The 25,692-nt window shown below is 42.9% G+C and overlaps 1 protein-coding gene across 7 annotated transcripts in view; it reads left to right on the top strand.

The window, feature by feature from the left end:
- The window catches only part of NTF3 (neurotrophin 3), a 215,874-nt gene extending 191,394 nt beyond the window's left edge, over window positions 1-24,480 (top strand). For 4 of the 7 annotated variants that reach the window (XM_029597276.1, XM_029597275.1, XM_029597273.1 and 1 more), the window contains one exon: window positions 21,527-24,480. In XM_029597276.1, the coding sequence (XP_029453136.1) occupies window positions 21,548-22,327 (780 nt within the window). In that variant the 5' untranslated portion in view covers window positions 21,527-21,547 and the 3' untranslated portion in view covers window positions 22,328-24,480. Of the gene's footprint in view, window positions 1-8,139; window positions 8,662-21,526 lie in introns of those variants that run through there. The other 3 variants (XM_029597270.1, XM_029597271.1, XM_029597274.1) reach the window with 2 other exon arrangements.
- The last annotated feature ends 1,212 nt before the right edge of the window (window positions 24,481-25,692 follow it).

The raw sequence follows: 25,692 nt of genomic DNA, 5'->3' as shown, positions 1-25,692 counted from the left end.
TACGGTAATAGTTTTGTGAAGCCGAGGAAACGGCGTAAGGCTTTTAAGCCAGTGGGTCGAGGCCACCCTTGAATGCTTTTCAGCTTTTGAGGGTCCATCTTGAAGCCATTCTTGCAAACTATGTACCACAGAAATGGCACTAACTCCTGGTGGAAAGCGCACATCTCGAGCTTCGCATAAAGGCGATTGTCACGTAGCTTCTGTAGTACCTTTATCACATCGGCCTGATGGGTCTGGAGGTCCTGAGCGAAAATCAGGATATCATCTAAATATACCACCACGCATTGGTACAGTAAGTCTCGCAGAATATCATTCATCATATTCTGGAACTCCGCTGGTACATTGCACAGTCCAAAAGGCATGTCTAAGTATTCAAAATGTCCATCAAGGGTGTTAAAAGCTGTCTTCCATTCATCTCCGTGACGGATTCGGACCAAGTTGTAGGCCTTCTTCAAGTCCAGCTTAGTAAACACCTTGGCCCCCTGGAGTCTGTCGAACAGTTCGGTTATCAACAGTAGAGGGTAGCGATCCTTGATGGTGATTTCATTGAGACCTCTGTAATCAATACAAGGGCAAAGAGATCCATCTTTTTTTTCAACAAAAAAGAACCCCGCGCCAGCCGGGGATTTGGAAGGTCTAATGAACCCTTTTTGCAGGTTCTCTTGGATATAGGCCAACATGGCCTCAGTCTCTGCTATTGAGAGGGGGAATACCCTTCCCTTAGGAGGCTCCGAATTAGGTTTGAGATTTATCATACAATCAAAGGACCTGTGCGGAGGTAAATCATCTGCTGCTTGCTTGGAGAAGACGTCCTGAAAAGACGCATATTGTGGCGGAAGACCAGGTAGTGAGGGAGTCGTTGACATGCAAGGCAGCAGTGAAACTTTGGCTAGACAACGATCATGGCAGCCAGAGCCCCACTCAGAGTTCCATGGTGGTCCAATTGAACTGAGGTGTATGTTCCTGTAGCCACTGTAGGCCGAGTAACACGGGATGAATAGCCTTATCAAGGAGCAGGAAAGAGATGTTCTCAGTGTGCAAGGCCCCAGTGCGAAGGCATATGGGTTGCGTGGTAAGCGATACCTCCCCTGGAAGTGGTTCTGCATGTATAGAGGACAGCAGTAGAGGGGTAGCTATTGGTGTAGTAGGAATTCACAGATGGTCTGAAATTCTTTTTAGCATAAAGTTTCCTCTCGCACCTGAGTCCACAAGTGCGAGTGTAGAGAATTCAAGGCCTCCGGAAATGAGAGACAGGGAGAGTTAATGGAGGAAAGAGCGCAGTTAGACCTAGGAGGAGTCCTCCAGCAGATCCTAGGTCTGGCCTTTTCCCGAACAGATAGGGCAGGTCTGAACAGCATGGCTGGATTGGCCTCAGTACATACAGAGACCTGTGTGTCTTCAGAAACGTCTCTTTAGAAGTCAGGTGGCTGCGTCCTAACTGCATAGGCTTCTCTTCCTCTTCACTGGGCGCAGAGGATTGGGCTGAAGTCGTGTACATGACTCAAGGGCGATTGCTTCCCATAGAGTGCTTCTTCTGACATTTTGCTTCTTGAGTCCGATCGTTTTTCCTGCGATCAACTCTCCCAGCTAAATCAATGAGAGATTCCAGAGTGTCTGGCAAGTCATGGGCCACAGGTTCATCCTTTATACGGGTGTTGAGGCCCTCTAGAAATATAGCACGTAGACATCCCAAGTCCCAATGAAGCTCAGATGCTAGTGTCTTGAATTTAATAACATAGTCCGGTAAAGGCTTGCTTCCTTGTTGAAGGTGAAGAAGAGTAGACCCTGCGATGGTCTGACATGCTGGATCATCAAATACAGATTTGAACAGGTTCAAGAAGTCAGTCAGATCATTCAAGACAGGGTCGCTGGGTACCCAGAGAGGTGAGGCCCAGGCCAGGGCTCTTCCATCGAGTACCGATAGGATAAACGTAGTCTTGGAAACAGCATTGGGAAAGTAGTTCGGTTGCAATGAGAAGTGCATACAGCACTGGTTGATAAAACCCCTGGGCATCACCAGAGAAGTGTATAGGATCTGGTAGCGGTACAGTGGTGTGGACAGAAACCACTTGAGGAGAAGAATCTTTCTCTGGAACCGTTGGCGTATTCAGTTGGGCGTTCAACTGGTTGAAAGTGGCGGCTAGTGTCTCCAGATATTTCTGTTGCTCTGTAATCCGCTGGGCCAGGCCAGGCCAGGAATGGCCTATAAGACTGCAAGCTGAGCCGGGTCCATGGAGTTAGCAATCTGTTGAATTTTGGACATTGAAGCGTAGGCCCTTAGTCGCTGTAAGAGATGGCACCTCCCACAGGACGGGGCCCTATGGGGACTTGCAGTGATAGGCTAGCTCAAGGCAGAGATGGACCCAGAGAATTAGCTTTATTGTACTGCAATGTAGATGGTGACCCAAGGAACGGGTGATGATTCCAACCAGGAGATGAGGAACCAAATGGCAATGTTCCGTCTGTAGATTGCAGGGTGGAAAAGGCAGTTCCACAGTCTCACCATGTCCCAAGAGGGAGATGGGTCCAGTGGTGGTCCACAAAGTGGGGTAGGCTGAGAACCCAAGCTTAGATGGAAATGCCAATAGATCCGGTAGTGGTCCGCTGTGCGGGGTAGGCCGAGGATCTATGGAGAGAGAGATGAGACAATGCAGAGACAGAACTGGATCGGCAGTACTCACTCTGAAGATGGTAGTTTAATTGTGCAATGAGTGAAAAAGAACTTTCTCCCGATTAGTTTTAAATGTGCCACATGCTAACTTCATGGAGTGCCCCCTAGTCTTTCTATTATCTGAAAGAGTAAACAACCGATTCACATCTACCTGTTCTAGACCTCTCATGATTTTAAACACACCTATCATATCCCTCCTTCAGCTGTCTCTTCTCCAAGCTGAAAAGTCCTAACCTCTTTAGTCTTTCCTCAGAGGGGATCTGTTCCATTCCCCTTTTCATTTTGGTCGCCCTTCTCTGTACCTTCTCCATCGCAACTATATCTTTTTTGAGATGCGGCGACCAGAATTATACACAGTATTCAAGGTGTGGTCTCACCATGGAGCGATACAGAGGCATTATGACATTTTCCGTTTTATTCACCATTCCCTTTCTAATAATTCCCAACATTCTGTTTGCTTTTTTGACTGCCGCAGCACACTGAACCAACGATTTCAATGTGTTATCCACTATGATGCCTAGATCTCTTTCTTGGGTGGTAGCTCCTAATATGGAACCTAACATTGTGTAACTATAGCATGGGTTATTTTTCCCACTGCTATTACTAGCATCAGTAGCATGGGATAGAATTAGTTTTTGGGTACTTGACAAGTTCTTATGGTCTGTATTGGCCACTGTTGGAAACAGGATGCTGGGCTTGATGGACCCTTGGTCTGACCCAGTATGGCATGTTCTTATGTTCTTCTAACTTTACTTCTGGTCCTGATGAGGAGCAAGCCTGGAGTTCTTGAATTTTAGGGAATTTAGTGCAGCATGAGGGTTCAGGGTCAAGTGGGGGCTTGCAGGATGAAGAACCAGAAGGGTCTTGAAGACTTTGATATGAACTGGGCAATCTGGTGGACAACTTGGAAAAACCTTTTCCCTTGTTCGAGCATGTTTTAAAATCCACCTGCATATGCTCATGAAAGTTGCTAAAGCCCTAGCTGAAATATGCAAGCACAATTTAAAATTGCAGCATCTCTCTGCTTGTGTGCTGACACGTGCATTTATGGGCACATGTGCGTTCCTTTTAAAATGACCATTTTTTATTTGGCTATTGAGCTCCTGGCGATGGCGATTTGGGCCAGACCAAGGGTCCATCAAGCCCAGTATCCTGTTTCCAGCAGTGGCCAAACCAAGTTGCAAGTACCTCGCAAGAACCCAAACATTATTTATTCATTTATTTAAAATCTTTTTTCTATACCGTCGTTCAGTAGATTACCGTCACAACGGTTTACATAGAGGCACATATAGTAAATTGTACATGCATCTGTTCCTATTATTAGTAATGGAGGTGCATGATAAGCTCGGTAACATAGTTTCATAATAATGGCTATATGTTCAGTGTTGTCTAATCTGACCTGTGACTACAATAAAGACTGTTAGATAGATCACAAGCTACTATTGCTTATTAATTTATAACAGTTTATGGATTTTTCCTCTAGGAACTTATCCAAACTTTTTTAAACCCAGTTACACTAAATGCTGTAACCACATCCTCTGGCAATGAATTCCAGAGTTTAACTATGCACTGAGTGAAAAAGAATTTTCTTGATTTGTTTTAAATGAGCTACTTGCTAACTTCATGGAATGCCCCCTAGTCCTTCTATTATCTGAAAGAATAAATAACCGATTTATATTAACTTTTTCAAGTCCTTTCATGATTTTGTACACCTCTATCATATCCCCCCCTCAGTTGTCTCTTCTCCAAACTGAACAGCCCTAACTTCCTTAGCCTTCCCTCATAGGGCAGCCATTCCATGCCCCTTATCATTTTGGTCGCACTTGCTCATGCTTTATTCCATCACAGTTTTTTTCTGGGCTTCATAGTTGGATGGGGAAATTTATTTGGAACGACAAACCTGCTAGGACTAAATTAAGCCAGCTATGGCAGAACAGGAAGCAAGAGGGGATGGCTCTACTTAATCTATTACTGGGCTGCCAGACTGGTCTGCCTCCAGGCATGGATGGGTAGAACCGATGTTTCCTGGTTAGCACTGGAAAGAGAACAGGCGGATATGGTCAATCTAGCGAACTCCCCTTCCTGTCCATAACTTCGCCTCAGCGGCACTGAGTGAGTAGACCTCATCCTATACTAACACATTGTGGTATTCTTGAAAGTAAATTTGGGACATCCACGTTGCAATCTTTCATTGATGCTTGGAACTTAGACTTGGGTGTTGAATTAGGGGGCAGGGACTGGGAGACTATATGGATGTCTGCGCATCACCTTTCTATTTGTGCTAGGCAGACAGCATTGATGATCCATTTGCTGCATAGAACTTAGAGAACACCTGTCATTACTCAAAAACATATACATATGCTGATACTCCATGTTGGAGGGATTGTGGGAAGGTTGGCACTTTTATGCATGTGTGGTGGCATTGTCAGTGTCAGCTATTTCTGCTCCCAGGTTGTGCAGGAAATTGCTGATATTGTAGTGTTTTCAGTGAACACAGTAGGGATGTGCAGAGGGACGCCATACGTTGCATTCGGGATTCGTATTCGAGGGGGGGCAGATACGTTGCATTCGGCAAGGGGGGCCCCGATACGTTCATGCGTTAATTCTTATTCATTTCCCGGCTAAAATTGAATTAACTACAACCCCCCACCCTCCTGATCCCCCAAGACTTACCAAAACTCGTCTGGCCAACCCCAGATCAAGCCCAAATTTCCCCCTCGCAGCCTTTCTACATGCACAGATGATGAAAGAGTGGCCCATGACCCACGTTGATCATCGACGGATGGCAGCTAGAAGCGAAAGGAACTTAAGCCACAGGATGCACCCAGCTAGTTGCAAGCACAGGGGAGCCATCATCCCGCCTAATGCCTGACACAAACGCCCAGGACCTCAATCAGCCCATCTGCTGTATGGTAGCCTGTTGCAGGCTGACAGTGCACCGAAAGGCAGCCCCAAGCCCCCTCTCTTCCTTTCCGGCATCTTCTCTGAACCCTTCTATTGCCTCCTGTGGTGGCCAGCCGGTCAGCTCCACTTGTGGCGCTAGCTTCCTGCACAAGGATCCGAGGATCACAGCTGCCCTGGGACCCCCTGCTGATCAGATCCACCCATGACTCTAGCTTCCTGTACAGGGACCACCAACAGTAAGAGAGCGAACCAGCCATCTCCTGCACACTGCAGGAACATGTCCCACTCGTGCCATGATGCTCGTAAGCAAGTAGCCCAGCATGGACTCTCTCAGCAACTTTCACACCAGGAAGCCCCCGGAAGCCTGCCTGTCTATTGACCGTACTGTCACTGCACCATCCCACTACAATACTGCGCCTCACCCCAGATGTGCATATCGACGATAATGAGAATCAGCACAAGAAGTGCGATGTTCCTGGTCAGGCTACTCGTCCACTGTCCAGTGGTCTGGTCAACACGCTGCAGAGCAAACTCCCCTGAAGTCAACACCACAAGCAATGTCTCCCGGTCGGAGCACAACTGAAAGCAACCACTAATGACTGTTCTGGGGAGTCACACCAAACACCGCCAAAGTCCCTGAGGAGTCCGGACCAGAATGCTAGATCTTCTCCAATTAGCCTGCCCTTCCAGAAGCAGTGGTGGTTGTGAACTCAACCCACCGTAGACCGGATTAAGCGGCACGGAGAATCCTGCTCTTAAGAATGACTCGCACGGCAAAGGCCAGACTGTCGCAAGGGACTCTCACATGCTCCTGTGCGACCCTCCGATAGCGAATGGTGACAGACACCAGATTAGCTAGACTCGTCACTTGGGAGTCCGGGCTCTGCTCGCGTGGAACCCAGTTCAATCCCGAGGAAAGCAAGGACCGCCACCGTGCTGTAAGATTTGTCCTCAGCCAAAGGGCAACCAAAACCCGTGCGCCAGCTAGTAAAACATATTAAACAATTCAACACATTTGAGTGTGCCTCCTCCTCACATAAACAAAAAATTATCTAGATAGCGAACCAGTGACGAGAGCCCCATCTCTTCAGTTGCCCAGAGTAGGAAAGCACTAAATGCTCCAAAGTAGGCCAAGCATCCCATTGGCAGACACACATCGCAAAAGAAGGCCCCCTTGAAATGGAAAAACAGGTGGTGGAAACTGCTAGGGTGCACCGGAAACAGCCGAAATGTAGACTCGATGTCCACTCTCACCATGAGGGCGCCCTGTCCAACAGGATCCTAATGGATCCAATGCAGTTTCAATGGGCACATACTTTACCGAGAAGTGCTCCGATGTAACATGGCCATCAACGGAAGTCCCCACAGGGTGATCTAGACTACATATCAGCCCATATTTCCTAGGCTCCTTTTCTTTTAGGCCAACTGCGTGTGGGGACAATGCTCCACCAGGGGCTCAACGACCTTTGTGGGGAAACAAGAAACCATGTTGGATGCTGCTCAGGAAGGTATTCGTCCCACCCTATTGGGATAACATGCCAACCAGGGAAGCATCGCCTGCCACTCTACAGGGGTAGGGGCGACGGGCATTATGCTGTCCACACCACTCACTTATCCATCCTCAGCATCCGTTTTCCAGGTGGGATGCTGTGCACCAAATACTAACATTCCCACATCTGCAATCGGTAGCGGATCAGCTCAGCGCCAAATCTGGTCTGCGCGACCCTAGTAGGCCCAATCTAACGAGGGGGAGAGACACAAAACCGGCCTGCTCCTGCCTCCCATAAAACAATGCTCATTGAAGCACGACCACTGCACATGCCCCAGCGAGCCTGCCCGCCGCCCCCTCCTACCGAGTGTACTCCACTAAGTCTCCTAGATGTGTAAGGCCAAGCCGCACCGGAGGCGCATGGAGGCGCATGGGAAATCCTGTCACATCATACCAGCGCATGGGAAAGGCCTGTCGCATCATACCAGCGCCGAGCCGCACCGGAGGCGCATGGGAAATCCTCCGACCATTCTTCACCCCTGCTTTGGATCACACAACTCTCTTGTCCTCTGTTGGCAAGAAAGAACACGCGCTCCCTACCAGAAAGAGAGAAATAGCAACAGGTGCATGAGCACCGCTTTCTCCCTAGTGGGAGCAGAGTGTGCGTGCATGGGGAAAACATGAGCGAGCTGATACTTGCTTAATGCACCATTCTATGCATGAAGCCAAGGGGGGGGGGAGATTCAAGACAGAAGGGCCATTCTCTCCTTGTCCCCTCCGTGCTCTCTTTTTATTCTATCCCCCAACTCCCTCCCTTCCCCCGGTACTCAGAAGCGCCACCTTCATCCACGGAACTGCCCTACAATCTCCTCTTCCAATCCACAATGTTCACCACCTGGCCGGAGCCTGCCTGGCTCCTCCCGGCTCCATTTCCGCAAGGATCACTCCTCATCCAGCCACTTTAAAGCGGGACGAAAGAGCTCAAATCGGCCAGAATCCTCCAGAGGACACGGTCGAGGACATGGACCCGTTTTTTGTTTTTTTTTTAATACATTGACGCAGCGGACTGGCTCCCAGCCGGCAACCAGGGACACAGTGGCGGAAGTGGCTTATTCCTGCACCTGGGGCGTCCCCACCCATCCTTGCCTCCTCTTTCCTGGAGGGCGGCTCTGCGCCTCTCGTTGTGCCAAAGGAGGACAGCGGTGGCGTTCCCCGTGGCTGACAGCAGCCACAGGAGCCAGGATAGCCCCCACGACTCCCGGGGCTGCCCTCCTACCTCAGATGCTGAATCGCACTGAGCCGGGGGCAGGGAAGGGGAAAAAAGCCATACAAAGGGGAGTCGGTGGGTTTTAAGTCTCCTGCCGGTCCCTCCTCCTCCTTGCCGATGTCACTGCGTCACTCCCCCCAGGCAATCCTGTGGCCCGGTGTCGGTGGCGTGCTCTGATGACGTCATCACGCCCAATGCCAGACCAACCAAGGAGAGCAACATCAGCAGCAGTGCCCCTGGCACGATGGAGGAGCACCAGCCGGTGCCATTGAAGCCAGCCACCTTGAAAGAGGGGGAAAGCCGGCCTCCCCCTCCCTCCGAGCATGTCAGGTAAGCCTGGTTATTCCTGACGCCCATACATCCCTGCTGGGGCGCCTTCCATTTCTCTATCTGTATGTTACAATTTGACGTAAACTAGTTATGTTAAATTCTATTGCTGTATGCAATTTAAAACTCAGAGCAGGGTTTTGTTTTGTTTTTAATTTGTTACTGAAAGGTATGAAAAAACTCTAGAAAGAATTCTTGATCTGGTCAAACTGCAGTTTGCAAGCAATTTATATTCTAGTCCAGTGAAGAAAGAAAACTACTAACACAGCTAGTCTGACCCTGATGGCAAGTAAATTAATGGAATCATTACTAAAACAGGATAGTGCAGTTTTTGGAATCCTATAGATTTCAGGATCTGGGGCAGCAAGGTTTTACCAGAGGTAGATCTTGTCAGATGAATCTTTTACCGAGTGATGAAAGCACTGGATCAGGGAAGAGTGCTGGATGCATTGTACTGAAAATCTTCAGAGGGCTATCCATGTTGGTCTGATGTAGCAAAGATGACAAGAGGTGAGTGACATCTTATAGACTAACCAATGTATTGAGGTAGGAGCTTTCAAGGACAGAGTCCACTTCGTCTGATGCATATATTGTAGTGCAGGAGGTGGGTAAAATATATGGAGATTGTGGGGGTGGGTGGAAAGATGAACAAAGCAAAGGCACTGAATTAGGCAGGACATTGTGTGGAAACAGAGTATTAATAGAATTTTAGTTCAGCCTACTGACGCCTGAGGTAAGTGTAAAAAGACAGAATGACCTGAGAACAGTTAAGTTCATAGGGGCAGATTTTCAAAGGGTTACATGCGTAGCCCCCGAAAAGCTGCCCCTGCCTGTCCCTGCGCGCGCCGAGCCTATCTTGCATAGACTCGGCAGCGCGCACAAGCCCCGGGACGCGCATATGTCCCAGGGCTTGAAAAAAAGGGGCGGTCCGGGGGCGGGGCATGGCCTGAATCTTCAGGCACAGCGGCCATTTGCTGCTGGGCCCGGGATCGCGGGCCGGCCATTGGCCGGCGTGTAAGTTATGCCTGCTGGGAGGCAGGCGTAACTTCTTCAATAAAGGTAAGGGGGGGTTCTAGGTAGGGCTGGGGGGTGGGTTAGGTAGGGGAAGGTGCGGGGAGGGGGGGCGGAAGGAAAGTTCTCTCTGAGGCTGCTCTGATTTCGGAGCAGCCTCGGAAGGAACGGAGGCAGGCTGTGCGGCTCGGCGCACAAGTTGCACAATTGTGCACCCCCTTGCGCACGCCGACCCTGGATTTTATAACATGCGTGTGGCTGCGCGCGCATGTTATAAAATCGGGTGTAGATTTGTTGACGCCGGGTTGCGTGAACAAATCTATGCCCGCGCGCAGGTTTTTAAATCTGCCCCATAGACAGTGCCATGAAGCCATTGTCTCTGTTCAGACTTAGGGTGATGGTGATACATTTTTTGATGAGTTCCAGTTCAGCATTTTCACACTGGAGTGCTCCTTTGAAGTTCCTCTGAAGGAATATGGCAACCTTAAGGTCAGATAGAGAATGTCCTAGAAGGTTGAAATGTTCTCCTACTGGTTTCTGAATGTTTCCATTTCTAATGTCAGATTTATGTACACTTCTTCTTTTCCTTAGCGATTGACCTGTTTGTCCTATATAGACAGCAGAGGGACATTGCTGGCAGGTAATGGCATATATTACATTGGAAGAAGAGCAGGTGAATGAGCCCTGGATGTTGTAGTTGATGATGTTAGGTCCTGTGATGCTGTTGGTTTGTTTGTGGACATAGTTGGCATCTGGGTTTCTGGCAGGGTCTGGTTCCTGAATTGGTGTCATTGTTGTACAATTTGCAGTTGCTGGAATAAGATACAAGCTGGGACTGGAGCAAGGTATTCACTTGAAGTTAGGAGGCTGTCAGTAAGTCTGTGAGAGGGTGGTATCATTGTCCAGAATGGGTTGTAGATCCTTGATGATATGTTTCAGTGGTTTCAGTTGGGAGCTATAGGTAACAACCAGAAGTCTTCTGTTATTTTTGTTTTTGAGATGATCCTATAGCAGAGTGTTCCTAAATAATAGTCTGGCTCAGTTAATCTGTTTTCTTACCTCATTGGGTGGGTGCTGTAATTCTGTCTTTTCACACTTACCTCAGTTATCAGTAGGCTGGACTATAACATTTCCATACCCTGAAGTTCCTAATTCAATGCCTTCTCTTTTTTCCTCATCCCTCCCACCCCTTACATCTCCATATATTTTACCCACTTCCTGTACTACACTTCAGTCAACTGAAGTGGACTCTGTCGTCAAAAGCTATGCCTCAATAATTTGGTTAATCTATAAGCTGCCACCCATCTCTTGTCAGTACTATATTGAGTTTCAGTAAGGCTTTTGACATGATTCCACATAGGTGGCATAATCAAAGTGAGGGTCCTAGTTATACCACTTAAAGTGGCTGAGTTAGAAACTAGATGAGTGGAGACATGAAAGGGCAGCAGTAAACTGAGTTCACCCCAAGGAAAGGGAGGTTAACAGAAATGTGCTGCTGGGATAGGTTCTTGGTCCTGTTCAATATTTTCATAAGCGATACTGTGAGAGGGCTTGTCAAAGTTCTGCCTACTATGCAGCCTCCCCACCAGCAGAGGTCATCAGCAAGCCTTGCTCACAGCTGCTCTAGCCACCTCCTTGCTGATCACATGATGCAGCAGTTCATCCCTACTTAAACCAGCCTGTTTACTCCCTCCTTCATTCTTCATCAAGTCACCTCAGCTCCTTAACTTGGCCATCCTTGCCATGCTTTCCTGTCTTGCCCAGTGACCTACCTTGTACTCCTGCCTCACCTTGTGGCCTACCTTGGCCTCCTTGCCTTACTCTGTGGTCTTCCAAGCCTCCTTGCCTAGCTCTGTGGCCTTCCAGGCCTCCTTGCCTTGCTCTGTGGTTTCTTGGGTCTTCTTGCTTTGCTCAGTGGCCTCCTGGGTCTCCATATCCTGCCTTGAGGCCTTTGGGCCTTCTAGGTTCACCTAACCAACCTTGTGCCCTGTTTGGACCTTCCTGTTTATTGTTGCTTGTTCTAGTCCTGTCTTTGTCCACTCCAGTCCTTGTCTTGTCCTGCCCAATCCAGTCTTTGTCATGTCCAGTCCAGTCCCTGTTTCCTGTCCAGGCCTTGTCCTTTGTCTCGGGTTTTTCCCTGGTCCTCTGGGCCCAGCCTACTCTTGATTCCAGTCCAACCCTGCTTTTTTGATTGACAGTACCCGATAAACCTTGATTTTGTTTTAGTTTTTTGTAAACACGATTCTAGATTAAATTTCATAACATACTGGGTTCACTAACTAGGAATTATTATTTTTAGTATTAGTTATTTTTAAGCCCCTGCTGATTGGTTTTTTTGGCGCCAAAATTGACAATTTAAAAATGACTGAACAAACGCGGTTCGAATTAGATGTTATCGGAGACTGCTGTCTGTTATGCTGGCTAGCGTTTTGAACCATCGTGCGCAAGGTAAAATAAATATATTTTTTAAAGGGAATCTCTGATTAAGTTTTGAATAGATGTTAGGTGCGATTGTTGAATCAAAAAACACCTAAGTCCAAATAAAAGATTAAATAGTAATGTTATTTTATCTAGTTTGTGCTATAATGGCACAGTTTGTCAAATAGAAATAAGAGAGTGCTATGTGCATGTGATGCGAACTACATCACATTTTATCTTGGTTAAGATGTTAGCATTGACATTATTTTGCACATTTGATTAGTTGGTTATTAATTTTTAAGTAACTTTTAGTGTTGTTGTAAACATTAGAAGTAGAGATTTGAATTAATAACAAGAATTCCTAAGGATTCATATTGAGCCACCCTTTATGATTAAGTTACTTCATTTCATAATTAAAAGATGAGGTATGGTGCATTAATTGCCCTAGATGAAATAGTAAAGTTAATTCTTGGATTTTCAGTAAGGGCACATATAACTGAAATATTTATATATTTATGACCCATTTAGATGTAGCATAAAACTAGATTATTATTTTTTAAGCCACCCATATATGATAGAATTGTTAAATAATTATACCACATGCATATTATTATATTTTACATGATGAACAGATGTTCCAATAATGGTTGAATTTCTTCTAGCTGGTCTGGTACTGCTGGCATACTATTCGAAATGATTGGCTGAAACAGCTCATTGATTTGAATAGTGAAGGTAAACTAGTAATAGTTTTTGTATTAGAATACATTATATTTTGATCTTATTGTTAAAGTATGCCTAATATTAGATTGGTTCAGACAATAATCTGCTGTCACCCTTTGATTAATTATTTTTTTAAATTAAGATTTTTTTATTTTAGATCTTTAGAATGTTTATAAAGGATGTTTATTCTTTTATATAACATTCTTTTTAAATATTTATGAGATCTTAATATTTTTAAGATATTTATTGTTCACTTTACTTGTAGCCCCTGAGGCAGCGGCTGAAAAGCTGCGAAACTCGGCCTGAGTTGGGTGATTTTATTTGACACGTCTCTGCATCAATAAAGTGTTGGAAAAGATCCGGGCATCTATTCTTTTGTGTTTACCTGTCGGTATCAGAGATCGCCTACCTCTTTGTTTTCTTGGACCAGGCCTTGTCCTTGCCCTTTGTCTCGGGTTTTTCCCTGGTCCTCTGGGCCCAGCCTACTCTTGATTCCAGTCCAACCCTGCTTGAATACACTCCTACCTGCCTCAGTCCCAGCCTTTTTCCAGTCCCAGCTTGTATCTTATTCCAGCTCCCAACCCAAACCTTCCTCCAGCTCCCAAACTCTACCATGTTCCATTTCTCAGCCTGTGCTGTGATCTAGCTCCAGCCATGCTTTTAGACTCAGCCTATCCAGTTCCAGCTAAGTCCTTTTTAGCCTCCAGAACTGAAGGGCTCAACCTATCAGGGAGGTTGACTAGGCAGAAGACCTAGTCCAAGCCTGCCCTTGAGTCTGGCCTGCTCAGGGAAATCCCAGCCCAGACTGCTTGACCCATGACAGGGCTATTGGAAAGTGTGGATGATACTAAACTATGTGGAAATATAAGTTAACAAAAAACATATATATAAAGTGATGTATTTTTATTGGATTAACTTAATACATATCTTGACTATTTATTTATTTATTTAACACTTTTTTTATACCGACCTTCATAGTAATATCCATATCGGATCGGTTTACATAGAACAAGGGTATAACTGAAGCAATAAATAAAGTAATTAACAATAGAGGTGAATAAGGCAAAGTTACATTTAACAAGGAATAAAAACTTGGAAGCTTAAATAGCTGGAAGAAAGGTAAAGGCAGGAGGTAATTATAGCATAATACATTAAAGAATATGTGTTAAAGCTTAAGGTACTTTAACCTGGAAGTGCCAGAGTCCGTCGTTCGAGAGGATAGAAGACCATACGTCCAGGTGACTAGCATTCAGGAGCTAATACTCCCATCCTCAGATCAGAATAGAATCTGACCAAAATCTACAACAGGAAAGGAAAACTAGAAGGTGTGGAAAACATGAGAAGGGATCTCCTGAAGTTTCAGGAATGGTCTAGAGTCTGACAGCTAATATTTAAGCCCAAGCCATGCAGGGTATTGGATTTCTGTTGCAAAAATCCAAATAAGCAGTGCAATGTGTGTGTCAGGGGTGGGGGGGAGGGGGAGGTGAAGTTTTTTCTGTGCTCAAAACAAGAGTGGGACTAGGAGTGATCCTCTCAGATTAATTTAAGATGGACAAACAGATAGATAAAACAAAGGGGAATGCCAGAAAGGTTCTTGAATATAAAGGGAGAAGAATAGTCAGCAGGAAAAAGGAGGCAATACTGCCTCTGGCAAAGCCTCATTTGCAGTGCTCTGTACAATTCTGTAGATCACACCTTCATTTGGATATAAACTAGATGGACATAAGAACATAAGAACATGTCATACTGGGTCAGACCAAGGGTCCATCAAGCCCAGCATCCTGTTTCCAACAGTGGCCAATCCAGGCCATAAGAACCTGGCAAGTACCCAAAAACTAAGTCTATTCCATGTTACCATTGCTAATGGCAGTGGCTATTCTCTAAGTGAACCTAATAGCAGGTAATGGACTTCTCCTCCAAGAACTTATCCAATCCTTTTTTAAACTCAGCTATACTAACTGCACTAACTACATCCTCTGGCAACAAATTCCAGAGTTTAATTGTGCGTTGAGTAAAAAATAACTTTCTCCGATTAGTTTTAAATGTGCCCCATGCTAACTTCATGGAGTGCCCCCTAGTCTTTCTACTATCCGAAAGAGTAAATAACCGATTCACATCTACCCGTTCTAGACCTCTCAAGATTTTAAACACCTCTATCATATCCCCCCTCAGCCGTCTCTTCTCCAAGCTGAAAAGTCCTAACCTCTTTAGTCTTTCCTCATAGGGGAGTTGTTCCATCCCCTTTATCATTTTGGTTGCCCTTCTCTGTACCTTCTCCATCGCAATTATATCTTTTTTGAGATGTGGTGACCAGAATTGTATACAGTATTCAAGGTGCGGTCTCACCATGGAGCGATACAGTGGCATTATGATATTTTCCGTTTTATTCACCATTCCCTTTCTAATAATTCCCAACATTCTGTTTGCTTTTTTGACTGCCGCAGCACACTGAACTGACGATTTCAATGTGACGATTTCAATGTGTTATCCACTATGACGCCTAGATCTTTCTTGGGTTGTAGCACCTAATATGGAACCCAACATTGTGTAATTATAGCATGGGTTATTTTTCCCTATATGCATCACCTTGCACTTATCCACATTAAATTTCATCTGCCATTTGGATGCCCAATTTTCCAGTCTCACAAGGTCTTCCTGCAATTTATCACAATCTACTTGTGATTTAACTACTCGGAACAATTTTGTGTCATCTGCAAATTTGATTATCTCACTCGTCGTATTTCTTTCCAGATCATTTATAAATATATTGAAAAGTAAGGGTCCCAATACAGATCCTTGAGACCCTCCACTGCCCACTCCCTTCCACTGAGAAAATTGTCCATTTAATCCTACTCTCTGTTTCCTGTCTTTTAGCCAGTTTGCAATCCACAAAAGGAGTTAGTCCAGAAGGCAGCTACTAAAATGATCAAAGGTCTTCATCATAAAGCATATGAGGACAGATGCAAGATCTAAGCATGTATAAAAAGGCAGACTTCTTTTAACATAGTAGCTCTTAAAGAAGGGATCACAGGATGAGCAGGAATAATCTAAGGAAATATTTCTTTACAGATAGAGTAGTGGGGCCATGGATCAGACTCCCAGTGGAGGTGGTGGAGATAAGGACAATATCAGAATTCAAGAAAGCATGGGACAAGTACTGAGGATCTCTGAGGGAGAGGAAGAGATTGTAAAATTGAGTAGGTGTGGTGGATGGCCAGACTAGTTGGGCTGAATGTTTTTATTTGTTTTCATTTTCTATTTTTCTATGTCTTCATCAGGTCCATAAAATAACCAAAATGGCTTGTGTTCAACATATAAATGAAGGTAAAACAAAATAATCTAAAAGAACTCTTACCAATTTTAATGAGAACCAGTCACAGTGTCTTCTTCTCTTTCTCCCTTCTCTGCTTTACAGCATGTTTTCATGTCTCCCCAGATATTTTCCTAATGAGGAAACGTAACCCACCTGGTCATGCACTTAGTCACAGCTGTAAGATCTTGAAAATCTAGCTTGGAGTCCAACCAAGTAACTAACTTACCTATCCCAGTGGCTAGAAAATCGGGAGTGGATTATAATTAAGTGGAATAATGGAACACACTCTCTCCCATTATACAGGTGGCCCAGGCACTACTTGCTGAAGAATGACTCAATAAAGTTTCTCAGGGAAGATATGTGTCAGTGTTTTACTTTCCCATGACATAAAAGAGCTAAACTGCAGGGATAAATACAAACTAATTAGCCTGATATTTATATTTATTTATTTATTTATTTATTTAATTTTATATACCGACATTCGATCTGAGATATCACATCGGTTTTCATTCAGGTACTCTGGTATTTCATGGTACTTTCATGGTACTTAACCAGTGCAGAGGGATATATGTGATCAGGTAAAAACAGACTTCTCCATGGTAGTACAAGGTAGGCTTTCATCTGCTAAGCTAATAGCCAGGGTTTCCAGTTCAGTTACAAGATGGAATGCTCTACCATTAACATCCTGTGACAATATAATTGCAAAGCCAACCACAGAAGCATCAGAGTACAGCAGAACTACTAACTGAAATCTGAACTTTGCACCACTGAGTGGCTATGTAGATTTTCCTTTAGCTCATCAAAGACATGCTAGCACTTTATAGTCCATGATACTTTATTGAGCCTGGTCCATTAAAGGTGTTGTGTCAAAAAGTCAGATATAGGCCAGTGGTAATAACCTGAGAGCCCCAAGAAGGCTTTCACCTGGAACTTTGCTTTAGGAGCATGAATGGTAGCTAAAGTTTTGCTTATCCGTTCCCCAATAGATAGTCTAGGTATTTTATTGTATTCATCTACAGGATACATTTTTAGATTGGTGGCTAACCTTGTTATATACAGAGATTTTAACAAAATTGTTAATCAATTTAGATGACACTAGAAATTTTTACAATAGATGGCAATATCAAAATAGGCAGTCATATACCCCCGATTGAGATTTGAAATTTCTTGATAAGTCATTGGAAAGAAGTTGGTGCTCCATATAGGCCGAATGGCATCATTGTGAATTAATGCAGTCTAAAGGGCGTGAATACTGTACATCAAGTTTTATAGTATAATTATGTATGAGTGAATAGAGAGCTAAATGTGGAGCTTTCATGTTCTTTGTGCAAAATGTAAAGCATTGCCTAGTGGTTAGAGCAATGGGCTAAGAACCAGGGATAGCAGGCTACAAATCCCCCACTGACACACCTTGTAACCTTGGACAAGTTATTATTTTCCATTGTATCAAGTACATATGTAGACTGCAAGCTCTATGAGCCATGAACTTGGGGTACACATTTTTGCTCTCAAAAGCTAACACCTGCACCGGAACAGGTGTTAATTCTTGAGGAGACCCAAAAGTTTACAGAAAAGCAGAAAATAATGCTTTTCTGTAGTTCCTCCGACTTAATATCTTCATGATATTAAGTCGGAGGAACCTAAAAAAGGAGAACAGAAAAAAAATGTGTTACCGGTGGTCAGGTTAGGAAAACAAACGCTCGATTAATGAGCGTCCATTTTCCTAACCTGTGGTTGTGCAGAGGTTAGGAAAATGGATGCTTGGAAAATTGAGCGTCCGTTTTCCTAACCCGCTGACAACCATCTCTCCTGGGTGCCTGATGCTGAGGAGGCGCTAGAGATGCAAATTTTTCCCTTGTTCCTCCTTTCTGCCATGGAAGCCCATTTAAATAAAAAATTGGGTGCCCAGGAGAGGTGGACTGGCGCACATTAAGAGAACAGGCACTCAATCATGAGCATCTGTTTAACACGTGCCAATATTGCATTGGCCTGAAAGAACTGGAGAGAGATGTTTAAAGGGCAACCAAATGCCATGCACCCAGGAATAAATTTCAGTTAACAAGTATGTAGATAAAATGTAATTAAAAGTAAATTTCATCATGTGTGGGGATAGGGCTACATTTTACATTATTCATGTATATTTGCAAGATTAGTCATTTCTATCCTGTGGATTTTTTAATTCATCCAAGTTGACTTTTCATTAATATAAATTAAATGTCAAAATATATGTCCTTTGCATAAAAGTAGATTTTTAAAAAATATTCTTTATCAATTTCATAATAAATATAACAAAGCCAAATAAGCTTATAAAATAACAAGTAAGAAATTCAAAAATAGGGTTCAATTTCCTAATCAAAAATCCCATAAATATGAAATTAGAATTCTAGACCACAAAGCACGAGAGGAAGCCAGAATTTGAGAGAGTTTAACCAAAGAAATATAAAGAAGAAAGGGCATTAACATGAGAAAAATCCTGCATTACTTATGAAGCATCTACCTGGTATCTAACTATGGGATTGTTTTTTTACCTTCCACAAAAAGTTTCTAACTGTTCTGGAAGAAAAAACTAGTAAGATTCATTCTGGAATTTTACAAAACGCTTGCAAGGTTACCTAAGGAGGAAGGTAGCAGTCACAGCATAAACCTCCTGATGCAAGGCCACAAAGCCTCTCTTTCTCTCGTGGGTCACCCTTGCAAAATCAGGAAAAGTTCTGATCGCTTGACCCATAAGGTGATTATTTCATTTTCTGAAATAACACTTCATTATATAAGTAAGATCATGATCAGAAAAAAAAAAAAAGGAAACTAAGAAAATTGTTCTCTCAGAAATATCAAAGGCAGAAGAATGAGGATTCCATTAAATTCAAGTCCGGAGTGGTAGACGAACCAAGGTTCTGCCTAGAGGGCAGAAAATATACTTTGTTAAATGCCGGAATATTTTCAGATAATATATTATGTAATCTCAGTGTCACTTAGGGGACACTGCATGCATGTGGGAGAAGGTTTGGGATCTGATGAACCTACAAAGTAGAACTTTCTGGTCTCAATTCTAAGAAATATGGGTGGCATAGAACAAGCACAGCAGATCCCCCTGCTGACACCATCCCTATAGAGAACATGGTGGTAGAAGCATTATGTCGTGAGGATGCTTTGCAGCAGCAGGGATAGGGAGGTTTGGGAAGATCAAGGGAAAGATGTATCGGTGCAAATTACAGGCCGATCTTGGAGGAATCCCTATTCCCATCTGCCACAGTCCTTGGGCTGATTCACCTTTCAGCTGCATAATAATCCTAAACACAGGTATCAGTCAGGGCAGAATGAAACTATATACATTTTTGCAAGCAGATTAAGCCTGGTTATTTCCTATGATGGCATGATGATTCTCTTTGGGTCATGGCTTCTCTATATTATGGATTCTAACAGCATTTTTTGTTTTATAATGTTTGATGGTTTGCCTTATTTAGTTTTCGATAATGGACATTTAATTTTGAAAATGGCCTTTATTGCTTTTAACTGATTATGCGGTATGTAAAACTGTTAAATAAAATAAGCACAAAGCAAAAGCTACAATGCAGTTACTCCCTTCTCCTAGAAAAGGTTTTGTTGTTTTGGTATGGCAGGTTTCTTATGTATGTGCTGGCTGTTTATTTTATTTAACGGGATTTTGTATTTCTTAGAGTGCCTGGAAGTGAAGGGAACTTGTGTTGCGATTACTGAGATGACACCAAAGTTTGAATACTTTTGTTGCATTGTGAGTTGTAAGGGGGTAGGTGAGTTTCTGTGGGAACTATTTTATCTGCCAGAAGTTGTTATGAAAAATATTATAGGACTCATTTCAAAATAGATCAGGACCTCCTACACTGAATGTACATTTTGGGAACAGCAGAATTGTTTTGTCTGATTTGACTCTTCTGGTGCATAATTAATTCTTTTGTATGTCGGCCATACCTAGCATCCCTGAGGTGTTTGTATTAGATCTGAAATATTTTGTGTTAAAACTTTTACTGTGAGGCCGATTTTCCTAGTGTTTAGACTCCTAACATTTGGAGTTAGGCTCCTAAATTGGGCTTTATGAAAAATAACTAGGGTTGACTTTTAGGTTCTATTTCATTAGAATCCTACATTTAAGGAGCCTAAAAAATGGGCAGGTACAGGGGCGGAGTAAGGACAGGGAAAACAAGTTAGGAGTTTAGCTCTGAATTTTAGCTCTAGGCAGCTAATTTAGGACCCTAAGCTAATGCAAATGAATAGCAGGTCTACATTTAGGTAAACTTTTATCTGAAATCGTAGAAAGCTTATTTTTAGCTGAACTTAGATCCCTACTTAAGTATTTAATTTACCCCCTCATTTATCAAAATGCGTTAAGGCGTTTTCGCATGTGTTAAGGGCTTATCGCTTGCGAAAAGCGCTGTTAACGCAGGAAATAAGCCCTTAATGCATGTGAAAATACCTTTAATATTACCCTGGTAGAGAGTCCATCAAGCTAGGTTGAGAGAACATTGCACAAATCTCATCTTTGGGTGAGTTTCCTCACTCTGAAGGTCATCAAATCTTCACAAGAGAGCACTGTTCTGTTCGTACGTCTCACTTTGAATGTCAAAGTGGCCCCTAACCCCTACACTAATACCTAAACCTGACTAGGTGGGCCTCCCATAGGGATATAAATACCTATCTAGGGTCAGGGCATTATGGCTAGGTGCTCTCTCTCTCTCTCTCTCTCCCTCCCCTTTTCCCATCACATGTGATATTTACTGCATTTTGATAAATCCAGGCCTTAGGGAACTAAATTTAGGAGCTTGGCTTTTTTTTTTTTTTTTAAATCAGCATCTTAGGCTTTTAAGAATATTTTGCCAGGAAATTACTGTGGTTTTCCATGGGGACAGTCCAATGGACAACCCCTTCCTCTTCCCTCCCAATGAGCGCTTGCTCAGTACTGGCACAGGGAACCACTGTTCCAGATTCACCCAACACTGCCACAACAGCCCCCCTATGAGTGGGATCAAGGCACTCAAAATTACTGCTGAAAAAAAAAAAAAGCCCATGAGGGCTCCGATTGAATCCGGTGGCAGTGGCAGGGAGGTGGTGTGGAGTGGGGCAGCACAATATTAATTTGCACAGGGCAGCAAAACAGCTAGCGGTGACCCTGAGCTGATGCAAAGTAAGTTTTAACTTCCAAATAGTAAAAATGACATATACAGTATAGAAGATGAATAAATACCCCTTACACGTATGAAAATCAAAAGAATAACTTACCTTGCTTCAATTGTGTTGGAAATTAATTTGTTTTATACATTCCTTCTAGGTTTTTAAACTTTAATAAAACCTCCCAAATGAAGGCGAAGACAAATCTTTCTTAAGCAAGCATCTTTCCATCCACTTTCATTGTATTTTTTTCTTCTCTTTCAGATCTTACAGGTGAATAAGGTGATGTCCATCCTGTTTTACGTGCTGTTTCTTCCTTATCTTTGTGGCATCCAAGCTACCAATATGGACAAAAGGAATCTGTCAGGAGACTCAATGAATTCTCTCATCATAAAACTGATTCACAAAGACATTTTGAAAAACAAGCTTTCCAAGCAGACGGCTGATGTCAAAGGGAACTATCAAAGCACCATGCTGAAAGGCGAGGCTCGTCAAGATGTGGATGTAGTGGATAACGTGAGATCAGATTTCCAGCCGGTCGTCTCCCTAGAAGCAGAGCTATTAAAGCACCAGCGGCAGAGACGCTACAACTCCCCCCGGGTGCTGCTGAGTGACAGCCCCCCATTGGAGCCCCCGCCGCTGTATCTCATGGACGATTACATTGGAAACTCTGCGGTGGTCGGTAACAGGACCTTGCGGAAGAAGCGATCTGCAGAGCATAAAAGCCATCGAGGGGAATACTCTGTTTGCGACAGTGAAAGTTTATGGGTGACAGACAAGTCTAACGCCATTGACATTCGGGGACATCAAGTGACGGTGCTGGGGGAAATTAAGACGTGCAATTCTCCAGTCAAACAATATTTTTATGAAACAAGGTGTAAAGAAGCCCGGCCTCTAAAAAGCGGCTGCCGCGGGATAGATGATAAACACTGGAATTCCCAATGCAAGACATCCCAAACATATGTCAGAGCACTGACCTCAGAAAACAGCAAACTGGTAGGATGGAGGTGGATAAGGATAGACACGTCTTGTGTGTGTGCATTATCCAGAAAAATAAGAACATAGGTCAGCATCTTTTCAACATATAAGTTATTACTTTAAATTATATGATATGCATGTAGCATATAAATGTTTTATTATAAGTTGTCCTTATTTTATTATAAGTTGTCCTTATTTATTAAATTTCAGCAAATCCTATAAGCTTTATCTCCCTCTGAATAAATATGAGAAACGAGTGGCGTGCCTCTTTCGGCACCTTGAAAACCTTTCAGAAACGTTTGCAGCTCTACTCCCAAGCAGTCTACCATTTCACTGTAAAACCTATGTGCATCAGTATTTTTCATGCAGTATTGTCCAACCTCATTATATCAGAATTGCAAACATTGTGTGCACAGTTATAACCCCCTATCACAGTCTACCTGCTTCTTGTTTGATGGGAAAAAAAGAATTATCTTTCCAAAATCCACCATTATCTACTACAGTCAACAGCTAAGCCTAAAGGCCAATGGTTTAATACAATATTGCAACTCTGTTATGTCTCACACTCAGTAGTACATACTACTTCCTCAGTTTTGGTCCCAAACTTTCCAAGTTCGTGAATACTGCCAATTCTCTTTACAATAACAGGAAACATGAAATATTTGTGTCAGGGCCTGAGACATACCATTTAATAACCTCAGTGTATCATTAATGATTAATATATTAAGCATGATTTCATCAGTCATCATTTATTGGGATCTTACATTAGCAATGCCATCTAGATTGATCAAAATAGCAACTTACTATTTCTTGGTTTTGACAACTCCTCCTTGGATTTTAGCCCTAATTTTCTTTTCTTTTTTTGGGTCTTATTCTTTTGTTTGTAGACTTGTTTGGAATAAAGGAAATATACCTTTAATTAAGGCCACATCCCCTCCTTTTAAAATTCTTCTTCCTAAGTCTCCTTCAGCTGTTCATGCTCTGCATAGGGTTCTGATGAGGCAAAACAGCTTTTAAAAACATAACAATATTTTCCCTCTGAAATTAAATAAAAATCAGAATGAAAAAGGGAGTCAGTGATTTTTTTGTGTCTCAAATTAAATTATTTTAGTAAAGTTTGCCGGTACTGCATATTTAGCACTAGCATTCTTAAGCTATTTGATTCTGTCAACCATTTTTATGTAAAATGTAAAAAATACAAAAGCTAATACACACACACTCACACAACCATATAGATAGATATCACAAGGTAGAGGTAAAGCAATACCTTTATTTAGATAGTGGGTCAGTTTGCAAAAGTTTAGGTGCCTAAATTTGGGGATGAAAGTTACCTTAACTGTAGGTACATGAAACTGAGGCACCTACATCAGGCACTCAGCTTGCTTTGACTATTGGACTCATAGCTATAAAACTATATAGCCATTATCTATATCCATATAGACATAAATACTTGAAATGCTTGAGTGCCTAGATAATTCCACAAATCATGCTCCATTTTTGACCCATTCTGACTCTCATTCTGTAATGCACTGGAATAGTTTATGGGGTATTATTTCCAATAATATTCCTAATTTCATTAAGACAACAATATTATGCTGCAAAATTACAAAGTGAAAATAACTCATTTTAGTCTCTGATACCAATAATGCTACACTTGGCTGTCTGTCAACAAAGAGCACCAGGCTATTAGCAGTTGCTTAATGGATGAACTAAATGTATTTATGGAAAGGCAGTACAATTAATTTGGTGATGAGTTTATAGATGACTAACCTTGGTCAGATTATGTGGAATCCAGTGCAAACACAAGCAAGTGTACTGTCTTGCAAAGTGCCTTGTATATTTACTTCACATACTATAAACAGCAAATACTGTTTTAAAGCACATACATACAGTATGCAAGAATATCTGATAACTTTGAACCAATGATGCCTTTATATGGCAGACAATGGGGTCATTTTCAAACCGTTTTATGTGCTTAAAACAGGGTCGTATGCACGTAAGTGAGCTTTGAAAATTGAATCATAAATAGGTTTTACATGCAAAAGTGCACTTAGGGAGAGTAACTTTCAAACAGGTGCACGGGCGCCCATGGGTGGTGACGCGTGCTCAGAGACATGTGCACATATGCGCCTACATAAAAAAAATAGTCCAGGCACGCGTATGTGGGTGCCTATTTTGCAAGTGGGTGTGCATAGTCACATAAAGAGTGGGGGAATTTTATAACAGGTGTGAGTCAGTGTCATGACCAGTTTCACCAGTTCGTCCACCAGTTTGCCTAGTTTGGAGCTAGCTCCTCCAAACTCCCCTAGTTCTTTAGCCTGCACTCTCCCCCATTTACCCCTCAGGGATGCCTATAGATATATAGATATATATATATAATTTGTTTTACTTACACCTCCTCCATAGCAGAAGTAAACTCACGTGGCACTGTGCCTGGACGTGCACCCAGGTGCATAGGTACTTGCACGCACATCTGTTGGGCTTGCCTTGGAATGCCCATAATTCACCCACACCACGCCTCTCTTTCATTTAAAGTGAGATGTTTGCATATTGGGAGATGTGCGGCCATCCCCCCGATTGCAGCTTTTAAAATTGGGTGGACATGCACACGTCCTACATGCGCGCACATCTCCCGATTTTGGCCTGAATTTTTAAAATTCACCTCTAAGTATGTAAATGAGCTTTTCAAAATTGCTAGGATATATGCTACTTTTACATGTGCATATCCTTTTGAAAATTATCCCCTATGAGCCTGTTTTTAAAAAGCATTTACATGATTAAAATTCGGTTTTACTCATGTAAATGCACTTTACCCATGTAAGTGGGCTTTTGAAAATTGCTACAATATAAGCCATTGAATTGTAGCACATTCACAAATAAGTGTTCTTTACATGTGTAAATGGCTTTTTTAAATTTAGCTTTGATAGTATGTTACATTTACACATGTAACTCCTTTTAAAATTACCTCCTGTATCTTTAATCTCATATGATAAGGGTATTTACTTCGTTAGTACTGTATACAGCCTATAAACCCAAAGACAACTTTACATTACATTTCTGATTTATAAACTACCCTCCTCCAAAAAGGACCTAGAGAGGTTTACAACATAGCTTGGGCATTGATTCCAGTAACGTGCCTTTCTAAGAATGGTTGGCTTTTTAAGATATGGAATAAGTTGCAAACCTGCAACATTGTACAGCTCAACTAACACTGAAGTATCATTCAGATATCTGAAGCCTATATCATGGATTATGACAAGCAGAAAGGCTCAATAACTTGTATAATCTTAAAACTGTTAATTGAATAGAACAACACCATGAAAAACAGCCTCTTGCTGCAAGAGCATAAGACAAACATTTTTATGGACAGTAAAGCCTGAATTTTCGATGGCCTGCACGCCATAAACCAGGGGTTACAGGCGTGGCTGGGCCATGAGTGCGCCAAGCGCATT

This window comes from Rhinatrema bivittatum, chromosome 4 (genome assembly GCF_901001135.1).
Source record: "Rhinatrema bivittatum chromosome 4, aRhiBiv1.1, whole genome shotgun sequence".
Classification (NCBI taxonomy): domain Eukaryota; kingdom Metazoa; phylum Chordata; class Amphibia; order Gymnophiona; family Rhinatrematidae; genus Rhinatrema; species Rhinatrema bivittatum.
This window is presented reverse-complemented; position numbering and strand designations above follow the sequence as displayed.